Genomic DNA, 17,152 nt, shown 5'->3' on the forward strand with positions numbered 1-17,152 from the left:
GCTTGTCATGCAGCATCACCAGTCACTGTCACCCACCTGTGCCTTTACCTATAAATAAACAGGGTGAGGGAGACAGACAACAGAGGCAGGGAGTGGCAGGATGGGACAACCTTGTTGCTGCCGCTTCCTTCCAGAGTGACCCAGGGCAGGACCCCTCCTGACTTAGGAACTTAGTTTGGCCATCTCTGCTGGTCAGGACTGACTTGAGGGTAATGGGTTCTCTCTCACCCTCCTTACCATGTCCAGCCATGGAGGCTGCCTTCTGTCCCCAAGGTACCAAACTTCCCTCACAATGCACCCCCATGCCTCACTCCTCACCAGGCCAATTGCTGTGCAGTCTTCCCAGCTCAGCTCAAACGTCACCTCCTTGGAAGGCCTTCCCTGATGGCTGGTCATACCCTCAAAGCCCCCTTCTCTGAAGGGAATTGGGCCATCTGGAGCCCAGTGGGGCTTGGGATTCCCATAGGCTGAGCCATCCAGGGACACAGCTGGCTCCCAATCCAGGCCTGTAGACCCAACTCTGTGTCTCCCACAAATCCTGGCACATTTCTGATACTTGATCCCTCTCATCAAGAGATGACTCCCTCTGCTACCGCCACAAGACTGAAGTTTCTTCGGACGGCACAATGGTGATGATGATTATAATTACACTGATCGTAGCTCTAATTATTCCCTGTTCTAGGCACTGTTCCCATGTTTTAACTAAATTTTTATTATATCACTGAATCCTCCTTGCACAACCCTATGAGTTAGACAATATTGTGATTCCCCTCTTACAGATGAATAAACGCAGGGTCAGGGAAGTGAGGTGACTTGACCAAGGTCATTGGGTTAGAAAGCGGCAGAGGTGGGATTTGAACACCAGGCTGTCTGGCTTCGGAACCCGTGCCCTTGACCCTCATGCATCTACTAGCAGCATGCATGGGCACCTGACCTGTTCTCGGCTCATGGGGACTCCTCACTGTGCAATGGGGCAGTGCAAGCACAGACGCCTGGACTATCAGTGTCCAAAGCCCCTGAGGAATCTTGGTGCCCAGGCCCCAGCCATGCAGAGGAGGGCACTGTGTGCGCCTCAGCCTGGCCCAGCTGCTTCCTCAGCAGTGACCTTGCCCTAGACGGGGCCAGGTGCCCTTGCTTCATGCACCTGGTCTGCTTAGCTAGTCTTTCTCTCCCCTGTGAAGCCACATTCTAGCAGGAGAAGCCCTGCATCTTATTAACCTCTTCACCTCTCTGTGTCTTGCTTGAGGTCCGGCACGAAATAGCCACTGATCAATACATGTTGAAGAATAAATGAATAAATGAATGAATCCCAAGGCCCAGACACTGAACAGAGCTAGTGACTAAATATAATGGCTTGACCCAGGAGCTGTATAATAAGGCCACTGTCCAATGCAATGCAACTGGCATTTATTGAGTGCCTACTGTATGCACACAGAAACCCTATCAGAAAGTGTTTTATTTTATGTGCATTAAAAATGTATAGGTTAGGGGGCCAGCACCGTGGCTGAGTGGTTAAGTTCATAAGCTCTGCTTTGGCGGCCCAGGGTTTCGCCACTTTGAGTCCTGGGTGTGGACATGGCACCGCTCATCAGGCCATGCTGAGGTGGCACCCCACATGCCACAACTAGAAGGACCCACAACTGAGATATACAACTATGTACTGGGGGGCTTTGGGGAGAAAAAGGAAAAATAAAATCTTAAAAAAAATGTATAGGTTACAAGAGCTCATGTGTTGTAGCCTGTAAATATGGAAGCTCTGAGTCACACCAGCCTCTGTTCATGTCTTGACTCCATCACTTCCTGGCGTTTTGTGTCAGTCTCAGCCTATCGATAGGGATGCTATTAGCTGGCAATGCCTGGGGGCTCTCACCTGGGCCCCAACTACTTGCGGCAGCCCCTACAGACATTTCCCCCACCAAAGCCAATGTTGTGATTGCATGGGCCCTTGTAGCTCTTACTATGATTGCAAGACGCACCTCAGTGACACCCATTAGTCCCACGAGTCCTGCAGGGTACATGGTACACTGGGGGCCACACAGCAAGGTTGCGGGTAGAGAGAGAAAGAGAGAGAGTGGACCTGGGGTTCTACCTTTATTGGAGTCAAGGGTGGGGTGCCTAGGGTTTTGCGGGTTTATTTAAAACATACGAATTTAAAACATACGAGAAGGAATTAAGTGTGGGAAGGGAAAAGCAGGGTCCTTCAAATAGTCCGTTATCTAGGTCACCAGGACTTTCTAAAAGAGGAACTTCATAGGTGGGGCAGACCGGCTCTTTATTTAGTTGTGTAGGTGGCAATGTGTTTATCAGAGATGGATGTCTTTGAAATGGATGGCTCCGCAATCAAAAGCTTAACTCGAGGCACTTGCATTACAATCAAAAGGCTCATTGTCAGCATTTACACTACACCTGGCTTTGTGACCATAGAGACCTTCCTCATTAACCTCACCTGTCAGAGAGGGCTGATGGAAACGTCTCCCTCCCGAGGGTTGACTCTCTCAGGAGGAAATGCACGGTGAATGTTCCTGTTGTTAAGCTGCCCAGCACCGTTGGTAGTTAAAGCTGTGGGAACTCCAGAGGGAATCCTCCCTCTCTGCTGCTCAAAGCAGAGGGTCAAAGCTATTTCTAAGATTCTCGCTTAATTCTTCGGCCCTCAGGGCCCCCAGCTTCTCAGCACCTGGGGAGGACCATCTGCAGTGGCCCTCCTCCAGTCCACACCAAGCACTGTGGGAAACTGAGGCCAGGGTAGATTTCAGGTTCCTTTCCTTTCTGATCCCATACTTTTGCATATGCTGGTTCCTCTGTCCAGAACATGGGCCCTTTCTCACACCCCTCATTGGTATTTTTTTCATCCGTTCTTCAAGCCCAGCACAGCCATTTTTAGCAGACCAGGGAATGAAACCAGGGCACTGTCAAGCAGTGGAAAACTATGCAGCTATTAACAAGGAACGTGACCAATCTGTCTGTTCTTACACTAAGACGTCAAAGACTTAATGTTACTAAAAAAGCGAGTTGCACATAAAATATATATCAGAGCTTCTCCAACTTTGATGTCCACAGGAATCTCCTGGGGTTCTTGGTTCTTCTTAAATGTAGGTTGGGATCCAGCAGGTCATGAATGGGGCCTGAGACTCTGCATTTTTGACAAACTCCAGGCTGCTGGTCCGGCATCAGTGATACAGCAGCACATGACATATAGTATGATCCCTTCTCCATAAAAACAAAATGAAACAAAACCAATATATATGGGAAAAAGTCAGAGAATAAGCCCTAAACTATAAATAGTGGTTATCTCGGGGGGGAGGATGACCAGAAGCTTCCAAATACTTGTGTAAAGTCTGGTTTTTACACTGTTTCACTAGTGTAATTAGGAAAGACAACCCAGCCATAATGGTGCCCCTCTAGGCAGACATCTGTAAACTGCACCCCCACTCCAAATTAATGGCTCCACTCCAGGCTTCACTCTGCCCTCTTGGGTTCTCAGAGCATAATAACAGGTCAGTTTGAAGCAGCCGCTCAGGATGCACGTTGCATGTAGCTAAGGCTCCAGCTGTCTGGGGGGCTGTCATCATTGGCACCCTCAAAGTAGCGGTTTAATAAGGATCTCCTGAGTGCCAGGCTGGGGCCGTGCCCTTCACAGGCAATCCGATCTATCATTACCCCCATTACCCAGATTAGATAACTGAGGCTCAGAGACGTGGAGGGTCCCAGATCACACAGCTTGTCTAAGGCCCAGGCCAGGCTCCTGGGATAGAGCCTGCTTCTTCCCCTCTGCCTGCCTGGAAAATTCCTCCTTAGCTGTCCACGTGAGTCACTCCCTCACTTCCTCCAAGGTCTCTGCTCAAATGTTTACCTTACCAGAGTCCTTCTCTGACCACTCTATTCAAAATAGCAAGATGACCCCACCCCGACCTCCCCCAGCTTTCCTGCTCTCCAAAGCACCCATCACCATCTGACAGAGTCATATTTATTGGCCTACTTGTGCCTTGTCCCTCTTTTCCACTAGACTATAAGCCACACGTGGGTACGACTTTGTTCATTTTGCTCACTGCTGGGGTCAAGCATAGTGCCTGGCTCAATAAATATGCAGTAGATGGGTGAACGAAGGACAGGCTCCAATTCACAGGCTACTGCTCCCCAGCAGTGACTCCCCCAACTTGTTCATGTACAGGGTGACCCGCTGATCCTCAACACCACAGAGAAGGCTGGCCTCTCTTTCCCAGCCTTCTTGTGGGGAGTCCAAATGAGGTTCCTTAAGTGCAGAAATGGACGGCTAGATCTCACGGTCTCTCTGTGTGAAAGGGATAAACAGGGTAGGGTTGTAGGAGTCCCAGATTCGAATCCCACTCTTTTGCCACCACCCCATGGGTTGAGGCAAAGACAGTGATTCTCTAGGACAGAAAGTCCCAACTCTCTCAAGGAAGACTCTTCCAAGCGTCAGGACCTTTGCACCTGCTGTTCATTCGGCCGGGCATGCTTTTCTCTGTGATCTGCCTGTGGCTGGCTCCTTCTCATCTTCAGGTCTCTTCTCCAATTTCACCTCCTCAGAGAACACCCCTAACTCCTCCCAGACTAATGTGGACTTTTTGCACCCACACAGGTGCCTCTTCATACCCCCTCTTTATTTCCTCCATCACTCTTAGTATAAACTATTTTTGCTTTTACTATTTCATTTCTCTGTTCATTCATCTACTATCTATCTCTGCCACCCGAATGTCAGGTCTACGAGGGGGGAGACCTGCTTGTCTTGTTCACTGCTGTTCTCTCCAGCGCCTGGAAAAGGGCCTGGCTTATAGGAAGTGCTTAGTAACTATTTGTTGAATTAATGTTCTATTATTCTCTTTCTAGAGGCAGAGAAACTGAGGCCCAAACGGCGAAAGGGACACTCCAGAGATGAATTAGTGTCAGAACCCAGAGTAGAGGGCAGTGAGGCCAGCTGGAACTCCGGGTCAGGAGATTGTGACCTTGGAGGAGGCTGATCTCTCCAAGCCTCAGTTTCCCCATCTGTAAGACCGAGCAAGGCAGCCATGACCACTATAGGAGAGGCCCGGTACTAGGTGTGAGACCTCGTCCATTTCCATGAATTATATCTGAGGTGCAGCATCCGCGACCCCCAGACACGGTCAAACGCCCCAAAAGCCGCAGAAGGAGAAAACTACAATCCCCATGGCGCCGCGGGCGGCGCCTGCGCACGGCCGCCGGCCCGCGGTGCCGCGAGCGCCATCTGGTGGCATCTTGGAGTAGCGCTCCGCTCCGCTCCCAGAGGGGCGCGGGGCCCGAGGCGCAGACAGTCGGAGCGCGCGGCTGCAGCGGCGGAACCGGAGCCGGGAGCCCGAGCAGCCGCCGGATCGCAGCCCGCGGGGCCCGCCGCAGCCATGGGCAACCGTGGCATGGAGGATCTCATCCCGCTGGTTAACCGGCTGCAGGACGCCTTCTCTGCCATCGGCCAGAACGCGGACCTCGACCTGCCGCAGATCGCCGTGGTGGGCGGCCAGAGCGCCGGCAAGAGCTCGGTGCTCGAGAATTTCGTAGGCAGGTAGGAACGGCGAGCCCCGGAGCGCGGACTCGCCCGCCGGGGTCCCCTGCCCTCTGCCCCGGCCCCGACGGCGCTGCCCCACGGACGGCGCGCCCCCCACCTCCAGCCAAAGGGAGGTGGCCCCCCCTCCACGGGAGGCCCTCAGGCGGCAGCGCCCCCCGCTTGTCTACAAATGTCGTCAAGCCACAGGCCACGGTATCACGCCCCCCTCCTCCGCCCCATCCTTTAGGGAAGACAGCGCTCTGCCAAGAGCCCCTGGCAAAGGGTTGCCACCCTCCCCCAGTATAGGCACCGAGGGGGCCTGCATTACTCAGCGCCTCCCGTCGGCTCCGAGAGCCTCTTGGAGCGGGCAGCACCCCTTGGCAGCGCCCCCACCCCAGGGCTCTACGGGGGACAGCTCCCTGCCCCATGGGAGTTCCTGGACCGTGGCAGGAGACCCCCCCCCCGCCTCCCCCCCACACACGCACGCACTCTGCAGCCCCTGGGAGAGGACATAGCCCCGTGGGCATCGAGGACCGGGCACAGCCTCCCCCCTCACACACACACCTCTGCGGCTCCCGCCGCCATCCGTGCGCAGCGCGGCGCCTGGCTGGGGGGGAGGCGCGGGCTGCAGGATGAGGAAGAGAAGGGAGGTGGGGGAGAAACCGCTTCCGATCCTTTTCTGAGCAGCTGGCCCATTGCTCCGCCGCCGCCCCTGGGTGGGGGGCGCCTGTCAGTGTCGTTCTCCTCTTGGCCTGGCAGAGGGATTGTGATGGAGAGAGAAGGCAGCGGAGGGCAGAGATGACTAAGACAGGGAGGCTGGATGGCGGGAGGGGGGCAGCCATTTGCAGAACCTAATCCCCCTCCTGCCTCTGATCCCACAAGCCCCTGGGAAGGCCAGGTGGCACGGGAGTAGGGGGCAACCGCAAAGACAAAGGGTCTTGGGTTTGGGGGGCAGGCAGGGTCGAGACCCCCCCATACTCTCCCCAAAAAGGGGAGGCAGAGATGGCTTTTCCGGTGCTAAGAAGGAGAGTGAGAGGACGGCAGTCTCCCGTGCTGGAGGCAGAACGGGGGCTGGGCAGGCAGGAGAGTTGACACTGACCTCCCCACTCTGTCATCTCCCTCCCTCACCTTCAGAAACCCTAGCTTTCTTCCAATGACCTTCACGGCTAAGGAAGTGCCTGGCATGTGGAAGAGGGAGGCAGAGGAACACCCCCCCCCCCCCAAGAGGACAGAAGTTCTAGGGGAAGACATCCTTGGCCCAAGCCAGGTTCTGCTGTGAAAACTTGGGCGAGTCACTTGCCCTCTCTGAGCCTTAGTTTCCTCATCTCTAATATGGACAGTTGGCCTGGATGGTTGTTCCTGCCCCTCAAATGACCTGGGAAGCCCAGTGCACACACTAGGGGTGAGGCAGAAGGGTCCTGACGGGAGCGATATATCTGTGGGATGTTGGAAAACCACCATGGGGGCGGCCAGCCCGATCTGGTCAGCAGAGGGGGAGGCCGTCTGCCTCTTGGGGACCAGCTCCTACAGTACCCCCCTCCTGCTCACGTGACCCCCAGAGCTGCAGAGACATACAGGCGAGACGCACAGATGGGCCCTTTCCCCATGGCCTGACAGTCAGAGCAAGGGGATGGGGGGACCTCGGAGACAATGAAGCCCTGAGGCTATAGTGCTTTAAATGGCACTTGTGGATATCCAGCACTTTACAGTGTACAAACCGTATTCCCACCTTTCCTCACAGAGCATTTGCTGAATGTCTGCGCTGTGCCAGGCTGTGTGTTCTTGGCATAGGGTACAGACGAGAAAGTGGCTGCATGTGAGCCCTTTGCATGTGCCCCACACCACACTTCACGGGATGGCTCACAACAGCCCCATGAGGCAGCTCCCATCATGCCCATCCTCCAGATGAGGAAACTGAGTCCCTGAGGTTACATGCCTTGCCCAAAGCTACACAGCCAGGAAGGACAGTGTCTGTTAGACCCCACAGCCCAGCTTCCCAATCTGGACCCTGACAGCCTCTGAGAGCCAAGCCCTGCACTGGGCACAGGGACATGCAGGCGTGTGGGCCCCCATTTTCCCATCTGAGGGACGGAACACTGATGGCTGCGGCTCTCCCTTGCTGAGACGGTGGCCGTGGGGCTCCAATGAGTTCATGGGTGTAAGCATGTGGGAGGGAGGTGTTGGTAGTCAGGTTTGGGGGCGTGCCCGTGCCAGGACAGACCCGGCTCTGCCCTCCTGGAGGTCACTGTCTGGCAGAGAGAGGTGCCAGTCCGTAGGCAGCACAGCAGGCCAGCCGGGCACAGCTGAATGCGGCAACCGTTTGCCAGTCGAGTGGTGGAGCGGGATGTGGACGCTGCCCCCTGCACCCAACGCTCTTGGACAGTGGCCCTGCAGGAGGCTGCGGGGGGCGTCCCGGTGCAGGCCCAGGGCAGAGGAGAGGGGCTTGGGCTGAGGCAGAGGAGTGGGTGGGACAGCACTATTTGATCCTCGTGAGAGCTAGGGAGGAGGCCAGGGCTGGGGTGCAGGCGGGAAACTGAGATTCCGCAGGGCCCCCAGCCAGCCCCACCTGCTCCCTCATGTGCTCCGACCTCTCCGCCCAGGGCTGGGTCCCCAGGCTGGTGAACATGGCAACAGCCGCTCTGCCTCCTGGGGCTTCCCGGGAGTCAACCCCCGATGGAGAGGAAGTGGAAAATGCACCAGGGGAAGCGAGGCTGCTTCAGGCCAGCTGGGCTCCTGAGCACCCAGGAGGGCCCTGTGTCAGCTCTGCAAAGGAGCTGGCCCAGCGGCCGGCCCAGACCCTGCTAGGACTCCTCTGGGTCTGTGCTATTTCTTCATTCCCCTTTGAAAGAAAGGAAAACTGAGGCTGATTCAGTCATTCATTCATCATTCATGGAGCGCCAGCAATGCTCCGCATGGGGGATGCTAGGGTAGAAAAAGCAAAAGCTCTGCATTCCAGAGGGGAAGCTCTGAAATAGTGAACACAGGAGCATGTATGGGGTGAAGACAACCAGAGAATGTGGTCAGTGCCGGGGAGGGGAGTTGGCTGCTTTCTGTGGGGAAGTCAGAGAGGGTCTGTAGGAGGGGGTGGCATCTGAGGGATGAGAAGCCATGGACTAGCCGTGGAGAAGCATTGTAGGCCAAGGGAACAACAAGTGCAAAGGCCCTGGGGCAGTAATGAACTTGCTGTGTTTGAAGAACAGGAAGGAGCCGCTGGGGCTGGTGTTTGGTGAGCAAGGGGGACATGGCCTCAGAGAGGTAGGCAGGGGCCAGATCTACAGGCCCTCAGAAAGTGGTGAGGAGTTTGGGTTTATTTTCATTATTATCAGAAGCTTTCAAGTAGTGGAGTGACTTGAGCTGATTCCAGCAAGTGTGTGACATGGGGGCCGAGAGGGGACAGGAGACAGGGGAGGAGCCTGCTGTGGCAGGCAGGAGGTGACAGGACTTGGACCCAGGCTTTAGCTGTGGGGAGGAGGAGAATGATGGGATTCAGGATATATTTTGGAGGAAGGTACCACAAGACTTGCTGGTGGATGGGATGTTGGGGGGTGAGCCAAGAGGAATCAAGGATGACTTCAGCATCTTTGGTTCGGGGTGGGTGTTGGTGCCATTGACGGAGTGCGGGTTTGGGATGCAGAGCAGGTTTGGGGGGCGGGGGTAGGAGCGGGAGCTTGGTTTTGAACATGTGGAGTCTGGGACGTCAGGTGGGCAGTGTGGTGATGTGAGTGGGAAGCGCAGGGGAAGGCGGCTGGAAATAGACATTTGCGAGTCGTCCGTGGAGAGACAGGATTTAACCCATGAGCGTAGGTGAGATCATCTTGGGGGCGAGTGCAGACAGAGGACTGTGCGGGGGCCCCAGGACACCCCAGCGTTTTGTGAGCAGGTCCCTGGTGCCCCAGGCTCCCCCGTTGGCCCTCCGCCGCGTGCCCCGTCCCCACAAAGCCCGTCCAGCGGCAAGAGTGGGGAGTCCTGGGACAGGCTTCCAGGCTCCGGTGCCCTGACCTCGCTCGCGCTGGTGCCGGGCAGGCCGACAAATGGGCAGTGTGCACCCTCGTCACCCTCTTGGCCCCTGGGGAGGCCGAGGCCAGTGGGGATGTGGCAGAGGGGCTGAGAGCTCAGCCTCCGGGGTTGGACCTGGGTTTGTAGCTCAGCTCCGCCACCTGCAAGCAGAGTGACCTCGAGCGTGTTTCTTAAACCCCCTCAGCCGCTGTTCCCCCATCTGTAGAATGGGGGTAATAATAACGCCTCCCTCCTGGGATTGTGCTGAGACAATGCCTGAGGGGCACTCAGAGGAAGGCCTGGCATAGAGGACGTGCCAGTTCCGGTCCTGCCTGGGCATAGGTGCAGCTGGGGGTGGGCCAGGGTGGGGACAGAGGTCTTCATCTGCTTTGGGCAGGAGGCCTGGTGAGCAGGCCTCTGTCCAGGGCCCAAGGGGCAGCCTGGGAGACAAGATTTTGCATCTCCCTGGTTACTCTGCCTATGCCTGCCCAGGCTCCCTGCCTCCCACAAACCGCCCTGCCCCTTCCTCCACATCCTCATCCCAGCACGGGCTGGGTGCTGGTCTCCAGCCTCTAAGAGCCCTCCTCTTGGCCAGCCCCAGCCCCTCCCATGGGGGACGCCCACCTGCCACACTAAGCTCTGTCTCTTCCTCTGAACACTTGTGGATACATCTTAGTGGGCCCATTTCCCAGATTTGGAGACTGAGGCCAAAGAGGATTAGGGGCTAACAGAGACATTGCAGGTAGAAAGTCACTGACTGATGGGGGCAGAGGGAGCTGACATTTTGTTGGCACTTGCAGCGTGCCAGGCCCTATGGATCCAGCTATGACCAAGCCGGACCCATCCCTGCTCTTGGGGGCTCACTACTGAGCAGGACAGAAAGACACTGAATCACACAGAGAGCTCGTTTTGTCGTGTTTGAGGAAGGGTACGAGGAGCCTGATGCTGAAGGGTGGGGAACCGTCAGGGGACTAGAGAAAGCCCCCTAAGGAGGCAGCATTTGAGGCTGGACCTGAGCAAGAACAGGACGTGGTCAGGCAAAGGAGTGAACATTCTCCAGAGGCAGGATCCCCCCTGAGCAAAGGCCCAAGGCGGGAAGGAGCCCAGTGGGTTTGAGGACCTAGAGGCAGGGCAGTGTGGCTGAGTGATGAGGTCCGGGAGGCGCTAGTGGCCCCTCGACAGCCACCCCCACCCAGAGAGCCCCCATTGCTGCCGGGCAGCCACATTCTGCTTTAGCCTCTCTGTGCTCAGAGCATGTACCTGCCACGTGCTGAGTACATGCCCACAGCTTGACTCATGTGCCCATCCCCGGCCAGAGGACATCTTCCCCAAACCCCTGCCCCACTCGGTGGCCTCGAGGAGCTGGGAATGAAAGGTGATCCTGGGAGACGGCATCTGATCCCAACTCCAGAAGAATCGAGTTTCCCAGTCCTTGGCTGGAGTCAGAGGGTCGAAACCTCAGGGGCGGGGACGCAGGTTGGGGAGGGCGGGAGGGGAGGAAGTGAGTCGTGGACACAGTGCTATCAGGCGTGGAACAAGAGCAGGAGTGGGGGCCCATGTGCCGTGTGTCCAAACATTCCAGTTATAAATCAAGCTGAGGAATTGCTAGATACAATGCAATACAATACAATACATTGCTAGATACAATACCCCCCACCTTGACAAACACACCTTCGTAAGAGCCTAGCAAGCTGGGTGTGAATTTAGAATTTCAGACTCCTCGGAGTTCTGTGATGGCATGTGGAGGTGTGGGGACAGGTGGCCCCTCTCCCCAGGCTGCCCCTGTCCTTCCCACTCCATCCTGCACCACAAGGGGCCTCTTTGGCTCACATGTGGACACCCCAGCCCTCATATCCCAGCTCTATCTGCGGCCCCAGAAAGGATCCCCCCTGAGCCCCGGGGCAGCCCCACAGCAGTGAGGGCAGCTTTCAGGGGGGCAGACCCTGGAGGAGAGCTTGAGGCTGCTCAAGGGGGATTCCTGGACACTCAAATGTGGCCTAGGAGGGGTGCACAGGCTCCAGCCGGGCATCTGCCCTTGGCACCTGGGGACCCCTTGCTCCATGGCGAAAGTGAGGCCAGAGATCCAAAAAGGGACCCGTAAAGCTTGGGGCCCCTGATTCCCCAGGTGCAAGGGCAGTACTTGTTACTGTCTGCTTGGAACTAACAACCTGTTAGTAGGAGGAGCAGGTTTTCACATGACAAAATGGCTCGGAGAGGGTAGGGGGCCTGCCTTATGTCACACAGCAATGGAATCAAGGCAAGACAGGAACCCGCACCCACCTCCTGCCTTCATGTGAATGTCCACCTTCTTCACCCCGACCATGTGCGTACGTATCACGCACCTCAACTTCTCCTCCACTCTCCCTGGTTGTCTCTCTGGCACTCTTACCTCCTCCCCGGACTGAAATCTGGCTAAGGAACAGGAGCTGTTTGGGGAAGACAGCTCTAGCAACTTGGAATTACTACAGGCAACAGGACAAAGAGGAATATTGGCCTCACAAGGTGTTCAAGACAGTCTCCTAAGTGGCATCTTCCCAGTGCCCTGGCCAGAGGCCCCAGGGTCAGCCTCCCCCTCCTCTCTCATCCTCCCTGTCCTGGTCATCCCCGAGTCTGTGGTCCTGCGCCTAGTCCACCCCTCTACCTCCACCGCCACCACCTTTGTCTTAGCATTGGGGGCAGCCTCCTCCCTTGCCCCTCTCATCTCTTCTCCCCCTGACAGCATGGAACATTCTATGGCTTCCCAATCTGACCCCCTCTGCTTGAAGCCCTCTTTGGCCCCCTGCCCTCCAAACAGAGCCACGGCTCCTGAGATGGGCCCCTGAGGCCTGCCTCCCCCAGCCCTGCTTCCCTCCAGTGCTCCCTCCTGGGCCATCTGAGTATCTTGCAGTTCATGGAAAAAGCGGGCTGAGTCCTCTCTCTCCCCCTCCTGGGGGCCACTGCATATGCTGGAAGGCTCTTCACCATGCCTGGTCTTCCTCCTTCACTGGCTCGTCCTCCAAGTCTCTCATCAGCCAACACCTCCTCCAGGATGCCTTGCCTGACCACCCTCGCCCCCGATGACCGGCCCCTGGGTGTGTGGGGTAGAGCTCAGTTTTCTCCCAGGATGAGGAGCTGTAGAGGAAGACGGCCGAGGGCTCCTGGCAGACCACAGTTCCTCCCACGGTTACGATGGACGTTGTACCTCTTTGTGACTGCGCCACTCGTTCATCACTCCAGCTCTGATGCAAATGATCTTAGCACAGGAAACGAGGTCCCCAACCAGGGCGGGGAGAAAAATCTCAGTAGGTGAAGGCACGCTCCCCTCTGACCTGAGTCCCGAAGTCGAAGGGACAGCGCTCTCCCGGCAAGACCTCAGGGCATTCCCTCGACAGCCCCAGGAGAGAGCTGCTGGACTGTGTCCCAGGTCACTGATGGGGAAGCTGAGGTTTGGAGCAGGGAAGTAATTTATTGGTGGAGCTGAGATTCCTTCGCATCAAGCTGCTGGTGAGAAGAAATAAGGATCCAGATGTGGCTCTGAATTGAATGACTTGGGAAATGTCCATGATAGGCTATTAGTCAAATGGAGCTGCTACCCAAGTGTGGACGGAGCCCGGTGCACATGTGGGCATATGAGGGGCACGTGACTTTGTCTCTCTGAGCCTCAGTTTCTTCCCCTGTAAGAGGGGGAAATGGGTCACACCCACCCCACACAGCCGTGCGAGGATCAATTTGGAGGCTGCAGATTTCTTAAACAGCTTAATAAGGTATAATTCACATGCCATAAAATTCGCTTGTTTGTAGTGCACAATTCAATGATTTTGAGTATATTTACAGAGTTGTGCAACCAGCATCACCATCTAATTTTAGAACACTTCCATCACCCCAAAAAGAAACCTCGTGATGGTGCGGATTTTAAAGCCCGTGGCAGAGTCCCTGGCCAGCAGTCAACGACCCCTCGGTGTTTGCCACGATGATAATTATGAGTGATGAGATGATGAGCCCCCGGTGTTGGGATGATGGTTGCATTTTATTTTTTAAACACTTTATGTATTTTCTGAATGTTTTTTCAAAGGAGAACATATGATTTTTAAAAGTAGGAGGCAAAAGAGAACTCTATTTCCATTTTGAAAGTATAAAAAGTCATCAAGACTTGCAAAGAAGGAAGGAAGGAGGAAAGAGGCCAAGAAGAAAAGTAGGAAGGACAAGGTGGAAGGAAACATCATGGATCTTCTTTAAAAGAGAAAATGGTTGCTGTGGAGAAAGTGCCAGGCTCTGAGTCCAGAGTCCTGAGTACAAGCCCCAACCTGTCACTAACGTGCACTGTGATCTTGGGCAACACTCTTCCCCTTTTTTTGCCTCAGTTTCCACATGTGTACAACAAGGGTGATGGTGACGGTGAGAAAACCGGAGGAGCTCGTCTTTAAATCATTCTTTCGGCCAATGAGGCATCCCCCGTGCCGGCTCCGTGCTGGGTGCTGGGGAGACGGCCGTAAACAGTGCCAGCCCGGTGCCTGCTCTCAGGACAGCAGGACAGCAGGGGAGGCCGAGGCCCCGACTGTCCTGAAATGTTCAAACCTCAGCTGGAAATTCATGGGCTGTGTGACGTGGGCACGCCTGGGGCCTCCTGGGGCAGCAGGAACAGAGAGGGACTTGTTGCCTGGAGGCAGCCTCACCTCCTCCCTACTGTATTTCTTGGCCCACCCACTTCCTCGCCTCCACCCCGGCTCCCTGATTCAGAGGGCACCTCAGAGCCTGCCCACCCCCCTTGCCTTCCACGTCCAGTGGCAAAATTTGGCTGGAAATATCCTGGCCTGACTGCCCACTCTTCCCGCCAGCCCCTGGAGACCCACCTTCCAGCTCCCTCCCTGTGCACTGTTTGGTGACGGTTGTGGGAGCCCAGCCTGTGTTCTCAGCTCACTCAACAAGTTATAATATTTGTAATCACGAAGCTACCATTTATTCAGGCATTAACTTCTACAAGCCTCAAAGAAACCCATTTTATAGATGTGGAAACTGAGGCTCAGAGAGGTATGGTCATTTGTCCACAGCCACACAGCTCCTAAGTGGCAGCTCTGACATTCAACACCGGGCTTGTCTGACATCAGAGCCAGGAAACAGGAGACTTATAAGAATGACCTCCCCTGGGTACATGCCACACCAAGCATGCTACTTTCTGGCATCGTTTGCATTCAACAGGATCTAGGATCCAGGGTCCCTGAGCCCTGGCCCCAGATGTGGTAGTGGGGGTCATTTCAGACCTTCGATGTACTTTCTCCAGACCCCTCTGGGGATGACAGTGTCAATTCAGACAGGGAGCGTACGGCATTTGGAGGTCCTGAGAGGTGTTTGTTTCATCCTCCCTGGCTTCAGGTTTGAAGGTGCCTCTGCAGATGGCAAGGCAAGGCCTCCCCGGGAAACCACCATCTGCCTAGAATAAGTAGGGAGAGCTGGCATGCCACCATGCAACCCTCCCACACGGCCTCCGAGGCTGGTGGGCCCGGCACACTTTTCTCTGTGCACCTGTTCTGTGCTCCCTCAGCCTAAGCAGGAGCTGGGTGGGAAGTGCAGGGGTGGCACTGGCTGGATCGGCGCGAATCCGCAGGGGGGAGGCACCAGGGGGCACTTTAACAGAGCGCTGTGGGACAGGGTGCCCAGGTGAAGGGCAGGGGCTGTGGAGCTGCCGAGCCTGAGCCATGCCCGCTCCTTCGAGTGCTACCTGAGCACCTACCATGTGCCAGGCCTGTGCCGAGCGAGGCTCTCACAGTCTGAACGTGGGAACGAGCCGGTGCTCTTCACTGGCTGTCCAGGTGTGGGGCTGGGGAGCAGGCCTCCAGTGTCCTGGTCCCTCTTGGCCACCTCTCCCATCACCGTGTGGCCTCACAGCTCCCTGCCCCTCTCTGGGCCTCTGTCCCACCCTCTGGACGGTGATGGGGGCATGAGATGGCCTCTGAGAGCTTCTCCTCTTTGATGTCCATCGTTTCCGTCCAACAGTTCATGGCCAGAATCCTGAGATCCCATTCGGGGCCCGGAGGCGGTGAGGCAGAGGGTTCCAGAGGATCTTGGATTCCTTGCTGAAATTTGGGAATCCTCCTAGGGAGGAGGCTGAGAACAGGAGGCACTCCTCGGAAGCCCCCTTGAGCTGCCGAGCGCCTACTGTGTACCAGGCACGGGCTAAGTTCTTCTTCAGCTGGGATTCGAACCCAGGGCCTCTGCCTGGAACTGGCTCCCAACCACTAAGCCAGTGATCCTTCAACTTGAAAGGGAATGTGAAAATCACATGGGGATTGCGTTTAAAATCCAGATTCTCTCCTCTCCTCCCCAGACCCCTGCCCCTAAGATTCTAACCCTGCATGTCTGAGGAATGTGCATTTTAACAAGCTGCCCAGGGAATTCTGATGCAGGCCCTGTGAGGGTGTCATTTTGAGAACCTGGGCCATGGCAGAGATGGGGCCCCTCTTGATCCGGGCACTCCTATCCCCACTCTGGCCCTGGGAAATCTCGGTCTGAGAAGAGGCTCTGCCCCGACACGTGGCCCTGCCCTCTAATCTCTGCTTCCCATAAGCTGCTTGGCCTTTAAGTAGCCCTGGGGAGGCAGTGACTTGGGGCAGGCAGGCCCAGACCCTTGACCACTGCCTCCAGCCCAGCCCTGGGCTCCCCGCGCCCTCAATGCGGCACCTCACAGACCTCTGCGCCTCAGGCCGGCCAGGGCCAAGTGGGCCCATCTGTGCAGGGGGAGGCCGCTCAGGGAAGAGCTCCGGGGCAGGTCCATGTCTCTGCGTGGGGGCTTTCTGTGGGGAGTCCCATCCTTCCCAGCCCCTCCTGCAGTTTCCATGGCAACTACTGTTGCCATGGTATTGCTGGGTGAGGAGCTGGTGGGGAAGAGGGTGGACCCCAGGCCCCATGTGAGAACAGATGTCCTATCTCCACAGCCCTGGGGGGATCCCAAATACTAGGGGGTCACCCCCACAGGAGTGAGTAGGGGAGAGATAGAGATAGGAAGTCCCCCAGCCCCCCAGTTAATCACCTCCTTTTCTGTGCTGCCTCTTGCACCTCCGTTCCAGCACATGTCACACTGCACTGCATTATCTGTTTACTGGTCTGGCTCTCCCACCACACTGTGAGCTCCTCGGGTGGGGAACTGTCTGACTCATCATCTCCCATCCCCAGGGCCCAGCACAGGGCCTGGCACAGAGCAGCTGCTCCCAAATATGTCGTAGACTGAATTTAATTGAATTACGTAAAAAGTCAAGTCTGGCTTCCACGGGTTTAGGGAGCAGCACAGTTTGACAGGGAAGTTCCCAGGCTCTGGGGTCCAACAGACACTTGGGTTTGAGTCCTAGCCCTGCCATTCCTAATAGGGTGACCTTGGACAAGTCACTTCACCTCTCTGAGCCTCAGCTGCCTCATCTGTAAAATGATAATTTCCACATCCGAGCACTGTGCCGAGGACTTGGGGATTCAGTCGACATTTATGAAGTACCTCCTGTGTGCTAAGCCCTGTGCTGGGCTCTGGGACACAGTGGTGGACAGAAAGAGCAAGCCCTGCCCTGTTGAAGTGCAGAGTCTTGCAAAAATGAAAAGCACTTGCCGGGTACCTAGAAATGATGAATAAATGCAGGATTCATCATCCTTTTCCTTCCCCATTAAAGTGGCTGACTCCTC

General features: G+C 56.0%; 1 protein-coding gene across 36 annotated transcripts in view; it reads left to right on the forward strand.

The window, feature by feature from the left end:
• Positions 1-5,224: 5,224 nt before the first annotated feature.
• The window catches only part of DNM1 (dynamin 1), a 41,964-nt gene continuing 30,036 nt past the window's right edge, over positions 5,225-17,152 (forward strand). For 35 of the 36 annotated variants that reach the window (XR_011533648.1, XR_011533641.1, XR_011533643.1 and 32 more), the window contains exon 1: positions 5,226-5,533. Coding sequence is in view for 23 of the 36 variants with exons in the window: in XM_070596713.1 (XP_070452814.1) it covers positions 5,373-5,533 (161 nt within the window). In the remaining 13 variants the exon portion in view is untranslated. Of the gene's footprint in view, positions 5,534-17,152 lie in introns of all 36 variants that reach the window. The other variant, XM_070596721.1, reaches the window with a different exon arrangement.

The sequence above is a fragment of the Equus przewalskii genome, chromosome 26, assembly GCF_037783145.1.
Source record: "Equus przewalskii isolate Varuska chromosome 26, EquPr2, whole genome shotgun sequence".
NCBI lineage: Eukaryota > Metazoa > Chordata > Mammalia > Perissodactyla > Equidae > Equus > Equus przewalskii.